Below are 12,251 nucleotides of genomic sequence, written 5' to 3'. Positions count from 1 at the left end.
ATAGCCGTTGAGGCTTACCAAGGATGGCCTTCACTCTCTCTTCTGAAGGAGTCGCTAGACAGAGAAATTACTTACTGTAATATTCTTTCTATGGCTTCTTCTCCTGCAGATTCCTCATTGTGTAGATATCCATTCCAACGTCAGCTGCTTGGAAAGGTTTTGAACAGGGGGCATAGTGCACTGGACGCCGGTCATCGTACATATATTGCGTCGCTATGCCCCTGTACCTCAATTCCCCCGCACCCTTCTGAGATCCGTTGCCACGGAGGAAGAATCAAACGATTCGGCTAATCAGCCTCAACCCACAGTAAAAAAAAGAACCCTAGCAATGGGTATTGCTTTTTTTATTTTGTTTTTTAACCGTGAGGAACAGGGACGGCAAAAAGGATGCAGAAACACACCGATAAGGTGAACGGTAGCCCTATAAATGAGAGCTCACCTCTTTCTCCCAAGAAGAAGATAGCCATTAACTGCAAGCACTTTCATAGCAGGGTAGGATGGGAGGGGAGGGTGATGAGGAATCTGCATGAGAAGAATCGATAGAAAGAACATTATGGTAAGTAATTTCTCCTTCAATGCATTGGCAGATAGACTACCCAAGCAGTTCGTGTGAAGGAGGCGGGATGAAAGTCCCCACGCGAGGAAACTTTGTAAAACCGCTCTCCCTTAACGAGCGTCAGCTCTACAGGCTACATCCAGTGTTTGGTGAAGGTATGCAGTAAGGACAAAGTTGCTGCTCCGCAGATGTCCCTCACTGGCACCGTACTTTGGAGAGCTGAACAGGCAGCCACCCCCTTAATGATTAGGCTCTGATGCCCGGTGGGAACTCCTTCCCTACATTGAGGTAGCATTCTGAAATGCAGAGTGTGATGCACCTAGAGATGGTTTGCTTGGAGACAGCCAAATATTTTCTCACTTTCGAGAAGGCTACGAACAGTTGGTCTGCTTTCCTAAATTCTGCCGTTCTTGCAACATAAAAGCTAAGAGCCCTCTTTGGGTCTTGCCATGGAACCCCATCTCCTCCTTGGAGGGGTACGTAGGTGGTTAGAAAACCGGCAGGTCAATAGCCTGGCTCAGATGAAACCACTTTGGGTAAAAACCTGAGTCGTACCTTTAGAGAAACCTTCTCCCAGAAAAATCGGAGAGAAGGTGGCTTGCATGATAGGGCCTATAGCTCACTGACCTGTATAGCCAACGTACAGGCCAGCAAAAAAGCAGTCTACACAGCAAGCAAGCGAATGAAGCAAGAATGCAAAGGCTCAAAAGGAGCCGCCATAAGAAAAGTGAACACAACGTTAAGGTCTCAGTCAGGGACAACAAAGGGAACAGACGGAAACATATTCAGAAGGCCCTTCAGCAATTGGGCCATAACCGGGATCATAAAGAAAGATTCTTGATCCACAAATCTTTTGAACACAGACAAAGCACCAAGTAACCTTTGACTGTAGAGACCTGAAGGCCTGACGAGGCCAGTAACAGAATGAACTCCATCACCATAGTGGTGGGACAAGAGTAGGGTCAATCTCACGTTCCCTGCACCATGCCTCAAATCTTCTCCAACTGCACGCATACAGCGATCATATTGATTGTCTACGTGCAACCAGCAGCACCTCAAGCATCTCCTCCGAGAGGTGCCAGTTGTCATACCTCATCCTCTCAAGAGCCACGCATGTAGATTGAGGAATTCCAGGTTCGATGTAGTACCCTGCCCTTCGACTGAGAAAGGAGATCCGGCCATCGAGGCAACTGGAGAGGTGGGTAGATGGCCAAGTCCAGGAGATCTGAGTACCAAGGTCTCCTCACACAAACCGTGACGATCAAGATCAGAGTGGCTCTGAACCTCCTGCACCTTCTGAGAACCCACAGAATGGCAAGCATCAGAGGGAAGGCATAGCAGAGATCGAACATCCACTCTACCAAAATTCCCTCGAGCAGAACTGTCTGAACTTCCTGTTGGACTCTTCCCAGACATGTGAGACCATGCTCTGCCTGGTCAGAGGGTCTGCCAATCTGTTCTCTTTCCCTGTCAGATATCCTGCTGAGACTGAGATCCGATTCTACAAAAGTCAGTACCACAGCCGCATCGCCTCTCTGCAAAAAGGAGTGGAAAACATGCCACCTTGCTTGTTCAGGTAGTGCATGGCCATTCTATTGTCCGTCATAATCAGGACGTGCTTCCCTTAGAGAGGACGCAAACGCCTTAATCGCTAACCTGAGCGCTCGCAGCTCCAGCCTGTTGATGTGCCATTGAGCTTTCATTGTGGGCCAAAGACCTCTTATCTGCAAATCCTCGCAATGAGCTCCACAACCCTTCAGAAATGCATCCATGACCACCATGGCCTGGAGCCATAGAGGCTAGAAGGGTTCCCCTGCCAACATGTTCTTGCTGCTGGCCCACCAAGAGAGATTGCAGGCCACCGACCTGGACATTTTTAGAATGTCTTTTAAAGTGCCGAAATACTGGAACCACTGACCCCGCAGGTGCCACTGCAGAGACCACATCCGCAGTCTGCCCTCTGGCACTAGAAAAATGCAGGAGGCCATGAGACCTAAGAGGCAGAGGAAGGAGGCTGCTGGCAAGGAGCTGTGGCACTGTAACAGCTGAACCATCTTCCTGACACTGGCAACTCTCTCCTCGGGGGCGGGTGGAGCACTTCCCCACCAGAGTGTCCAGGACCGCTTCGATGAACTGGAGCCTCCATGTTGCAGTAATGTGGGACTTCTGTAAATTCAGGGAGAAGCCCAGATCATGGAATAGCGAGCAGGTGTCCTCGAGATGTGACAAAACCTGCACCATCGACTTCCTTCGGATCAGCCAGTTGTCAAGGTATGGCAACACATCGACACCAGATCTCCGGAGGTGAGCAGCCACTACGGACACGAGCTTGGTGAAGACCCTCGGGCGGAGGTCAACCCAAAAGGCGAGCACCATGAACTGGTAGTGCTTGTTCTCTATGAGGAATCTCAGGAACTTCCTGTGCTTTTGGTGGATCAGCACATGGAAATATGAGTCCTGGATATCTTTCGACACCAGCCAGTCCTGAAATCTCAGAGCATGGAGAATTTCTCTCATTGTCACCATCTTGAACTTGTCCTTTCTCAGGAACTTATTCAAAGCCCTGAGGTACAAGATGGGACGGAGGGCTCCCCCGTTCTTGGGTAGCAGGAAATACCTGGAATACCAGCCCTATCCTCTGTGTTCGGGAGGTACTTCTTCCATGGCACCCTTCAACAGCAGGGTGTACAGATCTTCCTGGAGCTCCTTTTCCGGTTGCTAAGGAGGAGGGTGTGGGTTGTCTGGCGACCTTTGTAAGAAAGACAGACAGTAACCCCACTGGACAAGCTGCAGCGCCCATGCATCAAAGGCAATCTCTTGCCATTAGGACCAGTGAACGCCTATTTGCCCTCCAACCGGGGAAACATGGAGGGAGAAATCAAAATCGGCTTTGAGGGCGGAGCCACCCCAGCTGCTGCTGCTGTCTGCACGCCTCTGGAGGCCCCTCTGCCCCTTCCCTAGCACAAGAAACACCTCTGCTCTTTGCCTGGGTTGTGGGATCAGAGACTTGCAGCAAAGGGAACGTAACGCTTGTCATCTCTTCCACTTGAGGTGAAGCTAATGGGAGGTTTTGACGGCTGTTGGACAGCTAGGCACAGAGACTGAGCAGCCAGCTTTGACTCCTTACATTTCTCTAAGGACTCAACAGCCTTTGGGCCAAACAGATTCTCGCCATCAAAGGCGATGTCCAGTAGTTTGTACTGAACGTTGGGCGAGAATCCTGATATGTGCAGGTAAGGTCGTCTCCTCAAGACAGTGGCTGACGCCATAGAATGGCCGACACAGTCTGCGACGTCCAGACCCATTTGCAACGACTGCTGGGCCACCTCCTTGCCATCATCCACAATTTTTTCGAAACCCTCCTGGCATTTTCCCCTCTGGAATGTATTGAACGGCTTCCCCGATAGCCCCCCACAAGCCAAACGTGTATTTGGCAAACACAGAGGATGCGCTGAACTCCTTAAGGGCCATACTGCTGAAGAAAACACCTTGGCCAGGGCATCAACTTTCTTACCTTCCCTGTCCGTACGGAATATTGACATGGATGTGGGTGACCTGGCGTTCACAGCAGCCGCATGCACCACAAGCCCCTCTGGTGTAGGTGTATGGTGAGTGGGGAGATGGTAGGGTCTCCCCTTGCCGGCATGTACTTCTTGTTTATTCGGAATTTACTGGGGGAACGGTGCATGGTCTCTGCCATAAGGTAGCGATGTGGTGGCCAATAACCACATTAAATGGCATGGCCCTCTCAGTTTAGGGTACTTTGTTGTGATGCTGGAAATTACTTTTTGGAGGTACAGGGCCTCCTAGTCCTCGTCTTACCACTTCTCTGTATATTTTCTCCATATGTTTTCTGCCACTGAGGTCCAGCCTGGACCTCTGGCACTGCAGCTCACCAGTTTTCATTTTGGTGAACACCAACCATGGGATACCCTTATGGCACCCATGGATGAGGGTACACCCTTGTACCCCTGGTGTGTTTTTGGGTACAGAGCAGGGTGTGGGCTGGTGGCAGCTAAATGCCGACTTGACAGTGGTTTGGAGTGTCCTCCATTTCTGGGACAGAAAGGCCCTGCCATATGAATCAATGGATTTCTGAACAAAGGCAAGATGGCCACTGTAGCCTCTTGGTTTCTGTTGCCTTTACACCTTATTTCCCAAAGTCCTGGGAAGCCAAAGGCTCTGTCCCTTTCTTCCCGACTGGCTGTTTGGTGCAAAGACAATACATGGCTCGGGGCTCCCTCCTGTCAGACTGATTGGGGCCTTGCAAGGGGCTGTGTGTTGTGGGTACACCCTTGGGGTGGGACCTGTATGAATGGAGTCTGAAGTCAACTCACATTCTGTGCTGCGGGTGTCTGGTTTTGATTTGTGTGACAATACCTGGGTCAGCCCTGACAAATTGGAGTGAATGCAGTGTAGTGTTCTGAAAGGCTGAGTACTTACTCCAATCGACATTCTGTGTTATGGGTGTCTGGTTTGTGTGAATTGCCTCAATGCCTGTGAGCCGGATTGGCTGCCTGCCTGCATGAAGGAATGCACTCGTGAATGATTGGCTGACTGAGCCTGGCTTAGCCTGAGTGGATGGGGGAATCAATGTGTAGATCTAGAGACCTTCCACACACCAATTGGTTCAGAAGCTGAAACTGGTAATGAAGCAAGCAGAAGCTGTTCCCTGGAGTACAGCTGGATGAAGAAGTCTTCTGCTGCATTTTCTTTAAGTAATCTGAAAGCTGCTGTGTTCTTCCAATGACTGATCCGAGAGAGGACCTGGTTAGGCGACCTCTTCCCGAGCTACGAGGGACTATCATGCACCTGCTACTCTTCATCAGAAGAACCCTGAAGGCCAGTTCTGTGTGCCTGCCGTCTGAAGAAGGGGTCTTTGTGAGTCCAGAAGAGGAGTGCTTGGACATCTCGATCTGAAGAAGTCCAGTTGCGTCACCCTGGGTACAGAGGTGTGTTCGCGACCACTGGAAGCCAGATTGCTGCATATCGCCCAGAAGAGAGGGGTACCCTGGCATAGTACTGCGAAAGTTCAACCTGATCAAAGAATCTTTCAAAGACGATCCCTGACACAACGGCTAACCACTTTTTACCGCCCAAGATGATCCCAGTTCGCTGCGTGAAGAGGAAGGTCCGCCGGTGGGTTTCTCACCACCAAAAATTAAAGACGTCCCAAAGGTCCAGCCTTGGTGAGGGTCCGTAGTCCAGTCCAGTCCAGTCCAGTGGTAGAGTCCAGGTTGCCCGAAGCCATCCATCCAGAGGTCCGTGCTGCGCTGCAGCACTGAAGATCCAAAAGGCAGTAAACCACGAAATCCTGAAACCTACTTCTGCCACTGCAGCCACGATCACCGAAAGGCATCCAAGGTTCCAAAGGGTTTTGTCCTCTTCAGCTAGGCCTTTTCGGAGTCCACAGCAAGTTTCACCTTTGTGGGACATCCACAGCTGGAGTAACAACCTGCCAACGGAGACCACTGTGAAAACCGAAAGTGCTGCCTTTCCGACACTGTCTGGTTCCTCTTTTTATCTTGACCTCGACATCCTAGCGACGACTCCTTGCAAAGGGGGTCCATTCGCAAGGGGTCCCGTCGAGTGAAGCTAAGAACCTCCACCTCTTTGCCTGCCAAGGTACCAAAAAACACATGTTCGAATCCCGATCCCGCACTTGGAAACCAACCCAACCCCTGGTATTAAGCATTTTACACAAAAAAAGGTACTGTGACGAGGAAGAGCATCTTCCAGCCTCAGAAATCATCCATGGTTCCCAGAGCCTCATGTGGCATCTCGGGTATACTGGGGCAGTGGAACCTATAAAAAGAAAAGCAGAGCATTATTGAACTTATTTGGACTGGGCTGTAATAGACAAGATAAAGTACAACTTGACTTTTCCTTTCCAGGTTGCCCAGGTGGGGGGTCCTCACACACTACCACTATTTAGGTCTAAAAAGAATACTGCCAATGTTTTGAAACTAACCCGTCTTTCTTCCTTGATCTATGAAGTTACTCCTTGCTTATGATTGCTATGCTTTTTAAAAACGGCCAGCAGTTGGTACATTATTAATAATCTAAGTATTGTTTGATACCACAAAGATTATGCATTTTTGCCATTATTGGAATAGAATTGCCCGAGTACAAAGTGTATTATTTAAGTGTATATATTTATCTGAACCTTATTAATATAAAAAAGATGTGTTATCACCTAACATACTATGTGGACATTCCCTTGTGGGGGGCTTGGGTAAACACTGTACTTCAGAATCATCGTCCAAGCTACCATATAGAGAAGCTTGGCTGGGTTGCTCTGTGTCTCTACCCCAACCATATAGAGTCTTTACACTTGTCAAGAATATCTGTGAGCTCACAGCCCAACACAGGTCTGGCTGGGACACTGCAACCCAGGGTATCCACCACCCTGTCCACTCTGACACAATATTTAGCATTTACACGCCCATTAGGAAGGGCTTGCTGTGTACCCAAGTCAGGAGAGGTGTCCAGGACACTGGTATCATGAAGGCCCTCAGGTAGGGGGACTAAATCTGCCTTATCTATGAAACAATCCCTGCCTCCAGAACCTGAGTAGGCAGGATCAAGGCCACACGACACCTGATCGTCAGTCATCGAAAATCGTCACCATTGTATCGCCAAACAGGGTTCTTGACTGCAGCCCGTAGGACCACTTGGATATCAGCACCAATATCGACAGTACTGATGTTGGCGCCAATCGGAGCTTCGACCGATGGGGCGACTCGTTACTAGCGGCACCAGACCCGGACCGCCCCCACACAGCACCAAGCCTGAGGGCCTGGAGGACAATGTTGTGATGGTGGTCAGCTTGGGGGCAGTGTCACTGTTCACCACTGGAGCCAAAGCGTCCTGCTTTGATGGATCACCCGTACCTGCTTTTTGGAACATCTGACGCATCTGCTCCTTAAAGTCCTCCAACTTGGCCCTGGATGTAGGCCCCGCCGCCGACTTGCAGGGCTCATCCGATGAGTCGGATCCATGCCTGCACCGATGACGTCTGTTCTTTTTATGTGAGGATGAGGAATGGCTCAGAGAATGTAAACTCTTTTTGTTTTTCTTCCGATGTCTATCCCCCTTTTCAGGAGTAGGTCCCTCTGTATCGATCTCCAGCGACCGGGTGGTCGAGCACGCTCAGGATTTAGACAGAGGCCGGCCTACCACAAGTTTCGCAGCCCTTTACCGCAGCGATTTCGGGTTCATCTTTCTAAAAGAACCACAGTCCTCGGTGACGTGAACGTCACTGAGAACCCACACGCAGATGTCACGTGGGTCCATGATGGACATTTTATAACTGCAGTCTTTGCAGTGCTTGAAACAAAACACCTTGGGAGTGGACATATCAACCAAATCGCAAACAATCGACAATTTGTCGGTACAAAAGTCTTGTGAGAGAGTTGTTCCTTGAGCAGTGTGCTGAGCGTGCAGAAAAAGGAACAGAGGTAAAGGGGTGTAGTGACCCAGTATATGTATGGCGACCGACGTCACTTCCGGAGTCGACGACCACAGCATTGAGGCAAGACGGACCGACTGCCGAGTCGAGGTGCACAATGCCCCCTGTCGAAAAGTTTTCTGAGCAGCTGACGCTAGAATGGATATCTATCGGATGAGGAATCTGCGGGAGAAAGGCAATCCATTGAAGTTTAATTCCAGACCAGCAAATATGCAGAAAAAGGAGAGGAACAACTGCAGCCGTTAGTGATGAACTTATCAGGGATGGGGACGGCATAGAGTTATGTGGCACACATATAATAATTCCGAAAACTCCTAGACAGCAAATCAACGTGAATACCTTTTTGTGGACTGCTTGCAATGTAGGCACTTCCCAACTAATCAGGAAGTAGCTGCTATAGTAACTGTAATAGTGCCATCAGTGGTCTGACACATAGATTTCAGCTGAGCCTCTAAAGTAAACAGAACAGAATAAAGAGACAGAAAACAATGATCTTGGGATCTCACTCACTGGATATATGATACTGCAAAGCCGTTCAAAGATGAAGACTGGTGTCCTGTAGTCATCCAGGTTGTACCTTTTTGTAGTTTCAATACAAACTGCCATGAAAGCCATTGTTTCAGATTCCGTGCCTGCAGAGATGATTGCGAAGGTTAAAAGGCATAATCTGAGCAAACACCGGCCAGTGCCAAATATTAACACCAGTAAAAGGCAGCACACCTCAACGCATTATTAATTTAATAGTAAAGTGTTTGACAAACAAAACAGTACAATTTAGTAGGAAAAAGAAGAAAGAGAAAATGAAATAAGTTCATGGCTATCAAGCAAAAACAGAAATTAAAGATGTAAACGTCCAGCAGGCAGTAAAACATGCAGTACCGTGAGCCAACAATTGTCACAAGTCCGTAGTGACCATACCAGGAACCGATTACAAACCTCCCTGATGAAAGCCCCTAAAGGGACAGAAGCCAATTGAGGAGATAAGAGGATCCCAGGGATGGATATGTCACTATGCCATCATCTCAGTCCCGTCTCCCCCTCCCCCAATGAAAGTCATACAACAGCCGGCAGGCTGAGCAAGTATGAAGGCCCCAGGAAGCTCCTGCCACAATTCCAGTTAACTCGGAAGATGTTAGGGGAGGCAGAAGCAGACAAACAGAATAGATGAAGGATGAGTGGAAAGAGCAAGAGAGGCAAAAAAGGTCCATAGTTGAACAACTATATTAAAAGTCAAAGCCCCTGGCCGATATGGTTCCCACCAAAATCCAACCCCAAGGAACAGCCGGAGTACTAAGGTATACAGTCGTAGTCGCCCTTTAAAGTACCCTCAGATGGTCAAGACAAGGCAACAAAGAAGTAACCTATAATTAAACACTCGACTTTCCCAGAGTTCGAGCAGTCTGGCCCCCACCCCCACATCCATATCCATATCCAATGTCCTTGCCTGTTTTCCTTAGAGTCCCAGACACACTCCATGTCAGTAGCTGCTACTGCAATGAGCCCTGATCGCAGCACCAAGTGTCTATGTTGTCTTTCTGGCAAAATCCCAACACTTGAGTGTGCAGTAAAAATCTGAGGATGGCTGCCAGAGGCGGGGCTTAGGGAGAGGGCAGTCATTGGCTGGGGGCAGTATGACCCAGAGATCAGTGATTGGTTACTACTAAGAAAGACAGATCAGAAACCAAAATTATTTTTTCTTTACCAAGGATTCCCAGCCTGACGACGGGGAATATTCATGAGCATGTGAATCCATGCCAGACCCCATGCTGGAGAACAAGGCATTCCTCCCATCATCTAGGCATCTCAAATGCAAGTGTATTCTATCACTGATTGCCATCATGGAGCCGTGGGTCCCCGCTGTTACCCAAAAAGACCCGGCAATTACCGAAAGCTAGCAACTACAATCAAACAACCACTCAAGTAGACCAAGAAACAGTAGTCTTCCCATACCAAACTGCGCTAGCCCCCTGCAAAGCCTAGTACTCCCCCAAAAGGAACACCTAACCGAAACCAACTAAGTGGACTCCTGGCCTGGTGAAATCCATACCCAAACCAACCCTACTACCAAAGACGCAAAATCTCACGACACAGAACTGGATGACACCAAAGAGAATTGTAAAAAGGACCAACCCAAATTCATCCACACCTCCATCCACCTCCAGTAGAAGCCGTCAAAAACACAGAACACACCCCAGCAAACAATACAACCAAAAGAACAAAAATTAGAGAAAAATCCCTATACCTTACACAGTACCTCGCTACAACCGCAGAACCTCAAGATTTTAACCCCACCAACACTTCCTTACAAGCTAAGAAGAACCTTCTGGAACTCCGAAAACAAATAATAGGACCAAAGAAGATAAAGATACAATACTAACGTCCTTAGTACATATATCACAAGAACACAAGGGCACTGCCGACAACCATATAAAAACACAAAACATGATGAAGCTGTAGAATTCATCGACCCAACTATTGATTTAACAGACCGACTCAAAAACAGAGCAGTCTCTCTGGAACCCCAACCGACCAGCGACTACATCACAGAAGCAATCCAACTTAACATCCACAAAAGGAAGTCTGGGGTCTTCTCTACCAGAATGTCATATATATCGTACCAGTGAGCCCCTGCAGATCTAGCATTGATCAGAGATCCATTCATCCTGTCCAAGTTACAGAGAATGCCATCACGACCCCTCTTTTTTATAATTAACCCGCAGACGTAAGGAAGGGGACAACCACTCCCCTAGGTAAAGACAAGATTAGAAGATTTTACTATATTCAATGTCAACTCTCCAAAAATAATTGAATCCCATTACACTTCACCTCGCTCTCCCTCAGCTTTCACAAGGCATTTTCAATCCCAGTCCATTTCCCCCTCCCCATTTCCGATCAATACTGGGACGAGGAAGAGGCAACCGGAAGTAGTGACGATTTCCCATAGGACCAACATGGGGCGTGTAATGGAAAGTCTTGGATGCTACCCCCTGAATGTATTATATGCGAAAGAACTGTATGTGAGAGGAAAGTACATCCTAAGAACTGTATATGAGAGAAAAATGCACCCTAACAGGCTGAACTTGTGTTTAAAACTAAAAGGGGCCTACGTTCGGGGTAGGGAACCCTGAAAGGCCTAACATAGTGGCAAACCTATTCGTTTGTGATACTGAAGGAATTGAAGCTTGAGGAAGGGAATCCCAAGGAACTTAAGACATTGAAAGTGTTTGAGACTACTGCAAGAACTGAACTGTGGAGATGGTCTTATGAACAGCCCTTTTTGATTGTACTCATTTTTTGTGAAACTGACCAACCTACACCTAGTGAGAAGACCACCTAAAACCAACCTTGGATTTCCTATTTTCTGTTGAACCACTATATTTTTCTTTTAAGAGCCTTCCTAACACATTTTGTCAAAGAGCGAGGGAAGGCATAGGTTTAGATAGACAGATTTTTACTTTGGACTTTCAGACTTTGACGGCCCTTAGAAACATCAGTTAAGGGAACCACCCCTTTAGTGTAAGAGCCAATTAGGCATTTACACCAACCCAAGAACCTTAGTAAATAAAGGTTTTAAAACTAACATTTTTGAGTCTGTCTCTCTCTTGATACCATGCCTGTCTCACACTACCCTCTATTCATAAGTATCTTCAGTGGCAAAGTTGCATCTTAGTGCCTTTGGTTACCACTGGAGTCGCACCAACTCTAGTTGTGGGCCCCCAAACGTCACACCTGTTCCTCCAACTACAAGACGGCCTCAACGGTTTCACTAGCTTCTTTAACCAATGTTTTCTTCTAGCATAACATCACTGCCACATTTTCAATAAGGACTTCCAATGTCACATTAGTTACAGCTATGATTGCTCTGCTTATCACCAACTCCCGTTAATCTAAGGCAACATCCAGTGTCACACCCTCTAACCTCTACAGGGAGCAACCACCAATAACAACTCTAATCCAGTCTACCTGTAGTCATGTCCTCCAGCATTTCCAGCAGCATATCCTGAGTCTCGTCAATTAGCTTTGTCCTTTGCACAACAAGCTTACGCAGGCACAAATAGCCATTCAGCACAGTCCCGACGAGCCGGCTTTTGAAGTGGCGCTTGATAGATTCCACTTCCACAAAGGAAGAGAGAAGACCTGTATGCAAAGAGGAGAGAAGTTTTAGGGATCAAAGACCTTATAACGCTTCTCAATAGATAATTAGTAAACTGCTGTAGAACCTGT

At 48.0% G+C, this 12,251-nt stretch overlaps 1 protein-coding gene across 6 annotated transcripts in view; it reads right to left on the bottom strand.

Annotated features, from left to right (window-relative positions):
- UBR4 (ubiquitin protein ligase E3 component n-recognin 4) overlaps window positions 1-12,251 on the bottom strand; it is a 2,945,062-nt gene that overhangs the window by 410,896 nt on the left and 2,521,915 nt on the right. For all 6 annotated transcript variants that reach the window (XM_069611069.1, XM_069611071.1, XM_069611072.1 and 3 more), the window contains 2 exons: window positions 11,991-12,164; window positions 8,538-8,659 (listed from right to left, as the gene is read on the bottom strand). In XM_069611069.1, coding sequence (XP_069467170.1) covers window positions 8,538-8,659; window positions 11,991-12,164 — 296 coding nt within the window. The remainder of the gene's footprint in view (window positions 1-8,537; window positions 8,660-11,990; window positions 12,165-12,251) is intronic.

Source organism: Ambystoma mexicanum, chromosome 8, assembly GCF_040938575.1.
Source record: "Ambystoma mexicanum isolate Mex_15411 chromosome 8, UKY_AmexF1_1, whole genome shotgun sequence".
Lineage (NCBI taxonomy): Eukaryota > Metazoa > Chordata > Amphibia > Caudata > Ambystomatidae > Ambystoma > Ambystoma mexicanum.
Note: the sequence above shows the minus strand (reverse complement) of the source record. Positions and strands in the feature narration are given on the sequence as shown.